Source organism: Hirundo rustica, chromosome 6, assembly GCF_015227805.2.
Source record: "Hirundo rustica isolate bHirRus1 chromosome 6, bHirRus1.pri.v3, whole genome shotgun sequence".
Taxonomy (NCBI): Eukaryota; Metazoa; Chordata; class Aves; order Passeriformes; family Hirundinidae; genus Hirundo; species Hirundo rustica.
The window spans coordinates 46,489,895-46,502,162 of NC_053455.1; the positions used below are offsets into that span (position 1 = coordinate 46,489,895).

General features: G+C 45.0%; 2 protein-coding genes across 6 annotated transcripts in view; one reads left to right on the forward strand and one right to left on the reverse strand.

The window, feature by feature from the left end:
• CHID1 (chitinase domain containing 1) overlaps window positions 1-4,052 on the reverse strand; it is a 111,858-nt gene extending 107,806 nt beyond the window's left edge. For both annotated transcript variants that reach the window (XM_058420961.1, XM_040068725.1), the window contains exons 1-2: window positions 4,009-4,052; window positions 150-316 (exon numbers count right to left, since the gene is read on the reverse strand). In XM_058420961.1, coding sequence (XP_058276944.1) covers window positions 150-275 — 126 coding nt within the window. In that variant the 5' untranslated portion in view covers window positions 276-316; window positions 4,009-4,052. The remainder of the gene's footprint in view (window positions 1-149; window positions 317-4,008) is intronic.
• Window positions 4,053-8,585: 4,533 nt separating this feature from the next.
• AP2A2 (adaptor related protein complex 2 subunit alpha 2) overlaps window positions 8,586-12,268 on the forward strand; it is a 45,693-nt gene continuing 42,010 nt past the window's right edge. For 3 of the 4 annotated variants that reach the window (XM_040066060.2, XM_040066061.2, XM_040066063.2), the window contains exon 1: window positions 8,589-8,745. In XM_040066060.2, coding sequence (XP_039921994.1) covers window positions 8,679-8,745 — 67 coding nt within the window. In that variant the 5' untranslated portion in view covers window positions 8,589-8,678. Of the gene's footprint in view, window positions 8,746-12,268 lie in introns of all 4 variants that reach the window. The other variant, XM_040066062.2, reaches the window with a different exon arrangement.

Below are 12,268 nucleotides of genomic sequence, written 5' to 3' on the forward strand. Positions count from 1 at the left end.
GAAAGGATAGTTTCAAGTTTTATCTGAGACTATAGGCTTCAGCGGAAACGCATTAACGCTGTTTTAGCAGAGGCAGAGACCTTTTACCAAAGTTCAATTAATTCACTGCACATGTTAGATAAGACAAGAATTTCAGTTATTTCCCTTACCTTTTCCTCCAGTTTTTTTGTAGCACCTTTCTTTGCATCTGTTTTTGACAGGGTACCTTCAGCTAGCCAGCATATCATGGCAAGAGAAAGTGAAGCACAGAGAAGTCTCATGGTGTTTTTCCCCATGTCAAGTTTCTCTTCTCCTTAAAACATAACGGTTCAAATCTCTGTGAACGGAGGAATATAATAGTTTCATTTGGTTTTCTTGTCTAAAAAAAGTCAAGAACATTTTTTACCTTCTCCCATTTAGAATCAGACTTATTAAGGCAGTACTGTTTTGTCCTAGGGTGATTTTATGATGGTTGCATCCCCAATGTCTGTTCTGTTTGTGCTGTATATTGAGTTCTGTGCCTTTACGACTGGTTCTAAGAGGAAGGATAAGCGCGGAGTTTGTTTTGAGAAAACTGCCTGACTCCTCCACATTCTTCTCCGGACGGGGTGTTCAGTGGAGGCTTGGAGACACTGCAGGACAGAGATCTTTTTTTTTTTTTTGCTTTTAGTTAGTTTCAGCTAGCTAGGGCAGAGAAGTTACCTGGACTGTTTTTTTTTCCTTTTTTTTGGAACTGTTTAAACCTGCTCTGGACTGAAAACCCAGGGGAGCACTGGGGGCTGCACCTGCGGCCCACCGGGGCCTGGACCTCGGCATTTTCCAGCAGCGCTGGAGGGACTGGGACTGAGGAGAGACTGAGAGAGAGAGCCGAGCTACACCCACGGCAAGGACTTTCTCAATTTGCCATCTCACTCCAGAATGAGAGGTTTTATTGTTTCGTATTATTCATTCTTTATACTTGTATGCACTTTGTTTGTTAAGTAAAATAGTTTTTTCCACTTTTCTCCAAAGAAGTTTTTTTGCCGGACCAGTTGGAGGGAGGGGCCATTTGGGTTTGCTTCCCAGAGGGATCTTATTCATGGTTTTCTCACAAATTTGTCCCTAAACCAGGACATGTTCTAACAGTGCTTTTGCTCTGACAACAAAAGCAGATCATTCATTGTAAGAGATTATTTCTAGTCTCAAACAATCTTTTCTGTCCCTTGTTTTAACAGCTGTATCACAGATGAAGTGGGTAGGACTCTTGCAGCTTCCTTTATAAAGTCCCCCCCCAAAGAAGTACAACTGTTTACAGCTGAAACTGAGACAAATGTCTGCTGCACAAAGCAATTATTTTACCACCTTACCTTTTCTATAGCAAATTAGAGATAATATTTGTTTCGGCCCCTACCTGGCCTGGTCAGTGTCATAAATTAATTGACAGATATAAAGAATTACAGCTATATGCCTTTACTGTAATAGGTGAGACCTTTGCTTTCAATTCCTTGCCAATTTCACTGAAATCGAAGAAAAAAAAAGGGGGGGGGATGTGCTTTTTGTCTAGAAGAATAACTTTGACAGTTTGTCCTAGTTCCTGATAAAGGAACTGAGAATTAGTAGACAACAGTTCTGTTGTGTGCTCGTCTATCACACCTTGTATCTGTAGGAAGACTTAAAAAAAAAAAAAAAAACTACAGATAGAGTTTGTTTTCCAACCTCTCCCCATTTAAAAATCACACTGGATTCCCAGCCTAGCTCCCAATAGCAAATAAGAAGAAAACAGAGAAAAAAATATTTGGCATTTGGGGAACCAGGGCTCTAGATCTGTATCAAGCTGCTTCTCATAAATATGAGATCCTGATGGAGAAGAAAATAGGTTATTTCCAATATTCTGAATTTTTGTTGAACTTGAAAATCTATCTTGCTTTCTATATTACTCTACCACTCACTTTGAAGACTTACAAGCTCATTTCTACAAATCATATTTGCAATATTTCTTCTACTGGCATCGATAACAAGTGCTGCTCAAAGTTTGAGTACTTTGTTTCTGTACAAAACTTTAAGTGAGAGATCCCACAACACCAGATTGAGCCTCTGAGTACTGCGGCAGAAGGAACCTTAAAGCTTCAATGGAAATGTACTCAATGAAACACCCATGAAATCAACAACCCAACAAACTTACTAGTATTTGGATGTGTCTGGCTTAGTAGTGAGATTTTTAAAAACCAGACATATTTATTGTAGGATTTAGGGATTCTGCAGGAAAAGAGAGGACTATGTGATTTGGCAACAAAATGGAAGGATGATGGCAGAAGTGCTTGAAATAAACAATGCCAATATCACCAAAGAACATGAAAAATCTCATGTACAAAATTATTTTAAGATTTTAGTCAAGTCTTTTATAAATTGCAAAATAAAAGCAGAAAGTCTTCTAATGTTTATTGGATCCAGAGAGTGCGTAAAAGCTAAATTCCTATACTGCTTGAAATTCACTATTATGAATAATTAAGATCTTATTGCTTCTACTTTGACTTCAAGGTCACTGGTAATCCCCTTGTTTTCCACGTTCTAAAAAATGAGACAAAGCAGGTTGCTTTTGATAGTATCTCCTATGTTCCATCTACCTCAGCAAGATCTATAAACTATTGCAGAGAGGAACAATTGAGAGTCTGAACAGTCAATACAAGTCTTAACTATTTGGACAGGATATCAATTCTCCCAGAAGCTCGTATATATTGATTTGGAGGTGTTTGATTTCACTTTCAGAAACAATTAGCAACAGCATCCACTTCCCTGAAAAGGAGATAACATCTAACAGCTGAAGAACAGAAGCTTAAAAAACCATCACTGAACTCTAATGAGACATCAAAATGCGCTCATTTCCTTGACAAGATCCTATCCATCTGTCAATTATTGTTAAGTCAACATCCACTCCTAGATTTATGGGAAGCACTGAGCCCATGGCAAATTGGTTTCCACTACTGACAGTCCAATATCAACTCTTGGTTGGACACTTATTGTAATAGCTTGTTATTTAACAACATCAATGAAAATTAAGTAGACGGCATCACTGTAACACAGACGATGAATTGGTCAAACTTTAAATGCTCTTTATGGAAAACATAAGCATGCATTTTGCAAGCTTTACAAAACTAAATCCTCATCAAACTTTTCTTTTACGAAATCTCTGCCATTTTTTAACACTTCTCAAATTAGCTGAACTCAATAGAACTGTCTGAGCTTGGCACTCTTTGCTTATCTCCTCTATCACTGCGAAATGCAAACAGAATTGAAGACTGCCTCTGTCTATGTCCTTGTCCGACTAATACTATGGACAATTCAAAGCCTAAAATATCATTTGACAAACTGATCTGAAGCCCAGGTTTCTCTGTTAGCCAGGTCACAAATGTTACTTAACCCCAGCCTCTACGTGAGATAACATACTTTTGGTCAGCTGTTTTAAATTTATCTTCATTTTAAAAAGCGAGTAAAGCCAGCAGATTTAGGCTGTCCAAAAAAAAAAAAAAAGCAAGCAAAGAAACTAAATGGATGGTACACAACACTGCTTTAATGTTTATAGTTTATTTATAAAGAAGAAACTAGATTCTAACTACATTTGCAGAAGGAGCCTGCATAACTTAGTAATGGAAGACCAGGGAGCATGCCACCGATGCGTTTTTAAATGAAAGCAATAAAAGCTATACTGGGGAGCGAAGAGTGAGAATAAATCCGTTTCTAACCTGCGTAAACATTAAACCCTCCCCTCTTGTAAAGCGCTCCCCTTTGACGTTCAGAATTCCCTCCCACACTCGCCCTGCTCTGGAGACACCGAAGCTCTCCAGGGAGCCCGCACGCGTGCAATGCCAGCAGCCCCGCCGCGGCCTCCCCCGAGCTCGGAGCCGGCGGGGCGGCCCCGGCCTCCCCCGGCCGCCGCGTCACCCGCTCCGCGGCACGGCCGGGCCCCCGCCCCGCCGGAGCGCGGCCTCGCCCCCGCCCTTTCCCCTCTCCTCCGTCCCTTCCCGGCCCCGGCGGCCCGCGAACACCACGTACCGCCCGCCGCCGCCGCGGAAGTGCGGGCGGGCGGCGCCCCGCCCCGCCGGCTCCGGGCAGCGCCGGGCGGCGGCGGGCGCCGGGCCGCGCCAACATGGCGGGGCCGCGCCGGGAGCGGCTGCGCCTCGCCGGCGCCCCGGGCAGGCCCGGCGGCGGCACATCCCGGCGGAGCCTCACGGACAGAGCCGCCGCCGGGCCGGCCCGGGGCGCGGTGCTTTGGGGCTCATCGGTAGCTGAAGAAAGGAAATGCTAATAGCGGTGTGAGCCTAAATTCCCATAAAGAGCCTCTTGGTTTAGCCCACGCTATAGAAAATTGATTCAGCTCCAGGTCTAGCCTGGAGGAGGTCCAGGGGTGACCTTATCGCTCACTATAATTGCCCGAAAATAGGCTGTAGCAAGGTTGGGATCAGCCTCTTCTCACAGGCCACCAGCAACTCAAGAGGAAATGGCCTTAAACTATGCCAGGGGAGGTTCAGGTTGGACATTAGGAGGAATTCCTTCACAGAAGGTGATGCGATGTTGGGCGGGGCTGCCCGGGGAGGTGGTGGAGTCACCGTCCCAGGAGGTCTGTCTAAGAAAAACTTAGAGACGTGGTCTAGTTGACATAGTGATGTTTGATCGCAGGTTGGACTAGATGACCTCCGAGATCTTTTCGAAACAAAATGTTTCTGTGATTCTGAGAAACAATAGGTAAATCAGGAGCTTGGGCTAAAATGCACACAGTGACCTGGAGGCAAAAGGATCGTATAGGTAAGGCTGCAGAGAGTCTATAGGCAATACTGCTGACTCTGGGTGTGCAGAAAGGTGGGATCAAATCTCAGAGGGTTTTAACTGGCTCTAAAATAAAAGGTTATGGTTTTAATTGAGTTTTTTATTTTCTTCCCTTTTGACCTTCTATGGTTTGTGTTTTTGCATGCAACATGGCTTGTGCTACTGCTGTTTTTACTGCAGCAGAAGTTTTGGTATAACCCTGTTATTTCACAGGCTGCCTGCAGGGACTAAACACCCTATCAAAAGACTTGATAAAAAACCAAATGTGTTAAATCATGATGTAGTGTCAAGGCCAGCATATCCTAGCAGTGCACTTCCCAACAGAAGCGTTCCTTGACCTGCTTTCTGTCTTGGTCACAGTTTGGTGCAACCTCCTAGAAGCTGAGCTGGAGGGTTGCTGTATTCTGCTGAACTGCCTTCTTCTTTCATTTGCTCTTGTGTAATGAAGACCTTCATGAGCATTCTTCAGCGCTGAAAAGAAAAATGGAAATATTTTCTCTCTGCACAAAAGTCTTGTCAGTGGGGCAGATGCATGGTCTTCTATGCCTAGATCAATCCCAAATTTCTGCAAATTTAGAGTTTCATGATAATGATATTTTCCTAACTTTGTGTTTTCTAGTGTTGAAAGCTACACATCTGATACTCTGGCATAGCAGAATTGCTCTCTGTTAAGGGATAATGAATGTTAGATGTCAAGTACAGAAACATGGTTGTGTATGCATGGTGGAGCCACCAATTCTGTTTACTCCTGAGTTCTTTTTGCTTCCAGTAATGGCTGGAATGATCATGAGGAGCAGAAGAAAACAATAACTGGTGAGAGGAATGTGAGAGAAGTAACAAAGGGAAAGGGACAATTCCTTTTTTGTCATTCCCACAACTGGATCCTCACCAGCTGAAAACACTCATGAATGGGAATTGTTTTATGAAAGTCAGTGCAATTATCAAAGCCTCTATACCAAAGTGCAATGATATCCTGAAAAAAAAACAAACTCCCATATAAAATGGTAAGGAGGATTGTGGATTTGTTGGCAAACAAATGTGATGCTGAACATTTTATGTAATAGGAAAGTATTTCTTGGTACCATCTCCCCTTTAATGCCGATTTTACAGAAATTATAAGTATCTTAAACAATCATAACATCTTGGGATGGATAGAACCATTTATGTTTGTTTTCAGACAGCCTGGTGTTTTATAGATGCTAGGCTCAAACCAAAATATTTTACAGAATTACCAACTCAGCGTGTTTGCAAAGGGCTGTGTCTGGTGCAAGCTCTGTGCTGAGTAACAGCTGAGTTCACATTACAATATATCTTTCAGCCAGGATGCTGAAGAGACCCTTACAGACTCTCTTTCTTCTAGCCACCTCTTATTCACATGAAATTTCTACCTTGTCCCTACCAAGACATCTGAGATGGACTACTAAGTTCTGAGGCAGTAAGGACAGACATGCCTATGCATTTGTCCTGATTGCACAAAGCATTTGTTGAGGCAAAAAGACAGGGAGGAAGATGAATATAGTGAAAGGAGTTTGACATAAAATAATCAGGGTATGTGTAGTGCATACTGAGCCCTTCGAAATGAAACATTTAGCTGTCTAGTTATAAAACTAGAGGCATCCACATGTGTTAACCATTTGGATATTTTCCCAGTTCTCAAGAAAAATTTGCAGCTCGTGCTTAGCTTGGTACTGCCACAGCTATTCTGCTGGCAGTATTTAAGCCATCGCTGAAAAGGCAGCTGGATACCTGCATGACTTGCAGTATTGACAGGAATACAGACAGACAGGACTGATAGATTGAGCCTTTAGGTGTCACTGTGCTCTTAAGAGTAGAAATTATCCAACATTTTGGCTAGCACAAAAAAGTTTTTTGGGTGGGGTGTTTTTTTTGTTTTTGGTTTTGGTTTTGGTTTTGGTTTTGTTTTTGTTTTTTTTCCCTGATCTCAGAAAAAGCCTCATTTGATGACATGGGAGGTTTTAATCTTCAAAGGTGCATGGAAATTATTATTAAGCATCAAAATCTATTTGTAAATCTGTGAAAAAGGAGAGTGTTCTTCATAAAAGCCTTCATGAAATCTGAGTTGAATAATAGATTAATTGTGCACGACTGCCTGTAGTTACACTTGGTCTACAAAACGGATCCAGGGACAAAGGGATAATTGCGTGACTACCACGTGCTGTCATGCTGCCTTGCTCATTGATACTTGCACAACTAAAACGCACTCATGTAGCATTGTATCCTCAAAACGCCCAGAACAGACCCTTGACAGGTGACCTAACTGAGGTGTACAGCCACTGTCAGACAGAGGGTATTGAGTATTATGTAGATCTTTATGAGAGAAAAATGTATCATGAAGCTAAAGGTACTGGAGCTTGATGAATCTAAACAAGATGCAAGCTCTAAACAAGAAGAATTAACCAAGGGAGCAAACTATCCAGGGCAACATTGAATTTGGTTGTGTCAGAGCAAGATTTAGTGCCTTTCTGGAAGATAGCCTGTAGCTAAAAGCTAGATATTGGGCTCAGTTAACTGGGGTTAAAAAAAAAAAAAAAAAACAAAAAAACCCAAACCCAGATGAAATGAAATTTCTTGAAGTATGCTGAAATAGAGGTGAAATGACTGATTTCCAGTAGCCCTAAGCCCCGTGATTCTACAAGTCATTATTCTCCACTAAGCATACTAATCCCTTGCATCATGACTGAAGCCCCCAGCATACTTTTGGTTAGGCAGCCTAGACCAGTTTTGGGACCATTTTAACCTGTTTTCAGCTGAAGAAATTAAATGCCCTGCACAGTCCCACCTCTTTGGCATGTTTGAGACAATTTAACCTTGCAATGTTTTCAGTCTCGGGAGTAGATGCGTTGTGAGACTGTGTCGCTCTGCATGTTTACAGCCGTCAGGAGGAGCATGTGGCCCTGGGTTTGCACGCCTGCGTGCCCAGGGAGTCAGGGAGCGGGAATCTCTACAAGGCAGCTGCGCCACTCGCACAAGCGATGGCAGGCTGGCAAGGGGGATGTGGCTAAGGATGGAGCTGCACACTGCAGCTCCCGGGCTTGTCAGTGCTCACAGGGACTACGCAGGATACGTGCAGCGGATCCCGCGCAGGGCTTTGGGGTCCCTTTTGAGGAGGAGGACCAAGGCACAGCCTCCTGCAGTCCGCCCTGTGGAAAGCACGTTCTTTCGGACTATACCATTGAGAGTCTGTACCTTGCTCTTCACATATTGGAAATAAGATTCCAGATCAATAGTCTGCTCAAAGCTTAGCGATGAAATGTAATTTTCCAGTCTTGATTGGCCGTCCCTCTCCTGCCTCAGCAGTTACATCCAACGAAACCCGGTATTTCGCCTTCAAAAATCATCAAACTTCTCGGCCATTCGGGTCACGAGGAGGGGAAAGCATTAGGCTGTTCCCGAGCAGGGAGCGTGCAGTGAATTCACCCCCGGACACCGCGGCTGACGCCGCCCTGCCGCCTCTCACCTCGGCCCGGGCCCGTTTTCCCTCACGGGCTGTGACTGGAAATCGCGTCCCAGTAACGGCACGGCCGATCCCCGGGGCCCGGTCTCCGGCCAGCCGGCCCTTTTGGGCCGCAGGGTGGCACGGGGGATGCCCGGGAGCGGGGACACATCCCGGGGGACGGGCGGGGACCGCGCCCGCCGCGGCTGCGGCACCGGGAGGCGCAGGGGGCCCGGCGCACCCGCGGCGCTCCCGCCTCCGCACGGCAGGTGGCGCCCGAGCAGCGCCGGCCCGGCGGCTGCGGGGGCGCGGGAGCCCCGGTGGCGCCTGCGCGCTGCGGAGGCGGCGGCGGCGGAGCGGCCTGAAGCAGCCCGCGGGGAGAGCGGGCGGCGGCTGCGGGGGTTCGGCGTGTCGCGTCCCAGGGCGGCCGTGATCGTGCGCCACGATGCCTGCGGTGTCGAAGGGCGATGGCATGCGAGGCCTGGCGGTCTTCATCTCCGATATCCGCAACTGTGAGTGGCGCCGGGGCCGGGGCCTGGGCTGGGCCGCGCTGGCCGTCGCCATGGGCCGGTGCCCCGTGGGGCCGGGGCTTCACCCCTCAATCCCCCTCCCCGGTGCTCCCCTCTTCCCCCCGATGCCCGCAGCGGGCAGCTCGGAGCGCTCCTGTCTCACGAAATGGCGACGCGCTCGGGGGGGCGGGGAGGGGGGGCAGCATAAAGCATTTACCCGTGGGTTTGCGCGTTTTGGGTGGGTGGGTTGGGGTGTTTCCCTTCCCCCTCAGCTCCCCTGTCACCCCCCCTTCCCCGTCCCCGAGTGTCGCGGCGGCCGCCCCGGCGCAGAGGGTGCCGGGGGTCGGTGCTGCCGTTGTTCGCGATGCGCGGAGCGGGGCCGGGGCGCGGGTGGGTGTGCGGCGGGGCAGGGAGAGGCGTCCCTGGGCTCCTTCCAGATCCCTGAGCGGCTCTCGGCTCATCACGTCACTGATGGAAAACAGGCCTCTGAAGGCGCCTGAGAGCAGGGCCCTCGGTGCCTATGCTTAGGCTTGGCTTAAATTGGCTTTAAGATTCTGCTTTGACGGAAATCAGCGCTTGGAATCAGTGTAATTAGAAACGGGATGGAGGGGGGTGCGAATAAGTGCCTGCCCGAGAGAGGTGGGGGGGAGCGTGTGTGTGAGTGTGCAGCGGGAGAGGAGTACAGATCTGCTGCTGCTTGGTGTGGGGGGAAGGGGTATGTGTGGGGGCACATCGCTAAGCTTTGAGCTGCTCAGTCTTCCTTTTCGTCCGGGAATTGCATACGATAGTTTAATATTAATCAGAGTTAGAGATCTAAGTGTATGATGTGGCAGGAATTGCCTGGGGAAGGGCTAAGGTCGCTGTGGCTGGTGTGATGAAACAGCTCTATTTTGTCCACCTGTGTGTCTTTGTAGATCACTTGAGGCTATTTTAAAAGTAGTGGAGGAATGGCAGTAAAGTCTTCTCTCTAAAGATAGAAATAGATTTGGAGAACTTTTTAATGCAAATTATGTTGTTCTCGCTGGGCTTACATTGGAATTATTTAACCACACTGGCTTGGAAAACTTCTTATTGATGACTTCTAATACAAAATCCTGGCAAATAATTATACTGGTAAAATGAGACCATTTAAGTACAGTGATTTTTAAATCAGGTGATTGGGACTTCCAGACATGTGAACAGGGGCTTTATGTGTCAAATTCAAGGTTGATAATCTTCCTTAGAGCAAAAGTTGTTTGAATGGGGTGGGCTTTCTTTTTCAGAACAGAGTTGCAGGTCTTTAGGTTGCTTTAGACTTCACTCTGGTGCATGTAGAAGATGGCTTATAAAATGTGTAGTGTAGCACTTCAAGGTTCCACAAATGCTCTTGTGCTTTGTCTGGTTGGCCTTGCTATTTAGTGAGCATTTTCCAATGTCCTGGTGTTTTGTGCAAGCTGCGTGTGTAATATAGTTCTGCTTGTTGTCATAGCAGTTCAGACTTGCTCTTGTATCTACCCAATACAATTCAGGATGATTTTTTTTTAAGTCATTGTTTTCATTGATTTAGCTAGAAGCAGTATGACTTGATTTCATCAGTGTCTCGTGTTTTATAGTTTGTCAGCTTTGTCCATTCTTGTTTTCAGTGTAATTCACTAGAAGTAAATACAAAAGAAACATTCAGGTTCTTAGGTTTGTAACCTGTGTTCAGGGATGTGGAATAACAAAATTTAAGGTTGTAGGATATAACAAATTAGACAGCCACAAGGCTGTCTGGGAACAGCGCTGAGGCTACCTCGGTCCAGATGGGCCAACAAACCTCTCATGCTCTAGTTAAGATGTAACTTACTGGTGATACAAATAACATGTTAACACTTAAACCCCTATTTGTTTAAAGAGTCAATCTCAAATGTTTTGTGTCTGTCCAGACAGATGTTTGGGAGCTATAATTACTTTTGTATCTTTCTTGTCTTTATAATGAAAAAAGTAGCAGCATCTTCTACGCCGCTGAGAATCACTGGGGTTCCCACTAGTAGGTGATGTATGAAGCTTCCGAATCGCTTTAGTGAATGGCATTTGAGCCTTTTCCTTAGTGGAGCTCTGGGTGCTGCCAGCTAACCAGTGTACACAGACTGAGATTCACAACAATACTTCCTGGAGAATTCACAAAAGTACTCTCTGGAGACTCTGGGCTTTGCAGGTACTGCTTGTGGGATTTTTATCTTCTTTTCTGTTCAACTGCTATTTGGCTGAAGCTCCCTCTTTGCCTCTTCACTGAGGAGCTAGATGTTGTCAAGAGCAAAAAATAGCAGCTGTTAAGGTGAACAGCACCTTTTGACTAGGCAAAGAAAACAAGCATTCCTTTTCTGAGAAAGGAGGGAAGCTAGACACCATGTGCAGCTCTTGACCTCTATTTCTGGCCTTAAAATTGGACTCAATATGTAGTAGTTGCAGTGACATGCAAAGTTCTGCTGGCATTCTTAATTTCAATCCAAATTTTGGCTTTGTTTGACTCTTGTATCTACTTTTAACACTGCCACAAAGGCCTGGCACTTTTAGTTTGCCAGTAGCCTTTCCAGATTATGAGTAATGGTGAAACATGGCATGTGTGAGGGGGTATTCTGAAAGATTCTGCACAAGTAAGGATTCTACATTATAAATCTTGCTGAAAAATGAAAGTGCAGATGTTGAGTGCTGACTGTGCTCAGGTGGATGCACAGCATGTGATTTCAAATAATTCAAGTGATCTAGACTTCTAGGAAGTACTGATGTAAATTTTGACTGTCTACCTTTGGAAATGCTTGATCTCCTTACATCGAGGTTTATTTTTTGGACGTTTGTATCTACAATGGCTGCAGCACTAAATAATGCAGGATTCTCTTACAAGTTGGATTTATTGCTGGTTTGGGAGTGATGCCTGTCTTGCTTATCTTTATACCAATCTGTTACAGCCTTCACATAAGTCTTACTTGATAGCAGTTTTCAGTGTTTTCAACTGTAGCTGATTGTGAACAAGCAGCTAGCACTACCAGCCTGTCTTTAATACTTAAAAGCTTGGATGTCACGTCTGTCCTGTTTGGACATATTTTTGGCGTGTGGTTTATATATCAAACTTCTTGATTTTTTTTTTTTTTTTTTGGTCTTAAATTCTTCTATGTCAGATGTAATTTTTAAAGAAGGCTATTTTAAAGTACACTGATTTCTCAAAAGTCTGTGATGTTTCTCATTAAAAACAGTTGGCATACTACTTGTATCAGCAGTTGTAAAATATTTCAAGGCTGAGAGAGGCTTCTTAGCACTTGGACTTTGCTCTAGTCTCTGTGAAGCTGTCATATTGAGTGTCTTCTTTCAAACTGAAATGGTTTTTATTCATACAAAGATCAAGTGAATTTTCAAAATATGATAATGTGAGAAAATGAATTATCCTTCAGTTCCTTGTAGCTCTCCAGAATTTTGTTTCAGACCAGCTTCTTATTGTTAGTTCTGCATTTTGCATATGGAGGTCCTAGTACAGATAGAAAATAAAAATATTTTTTAGAAAATAAACCTT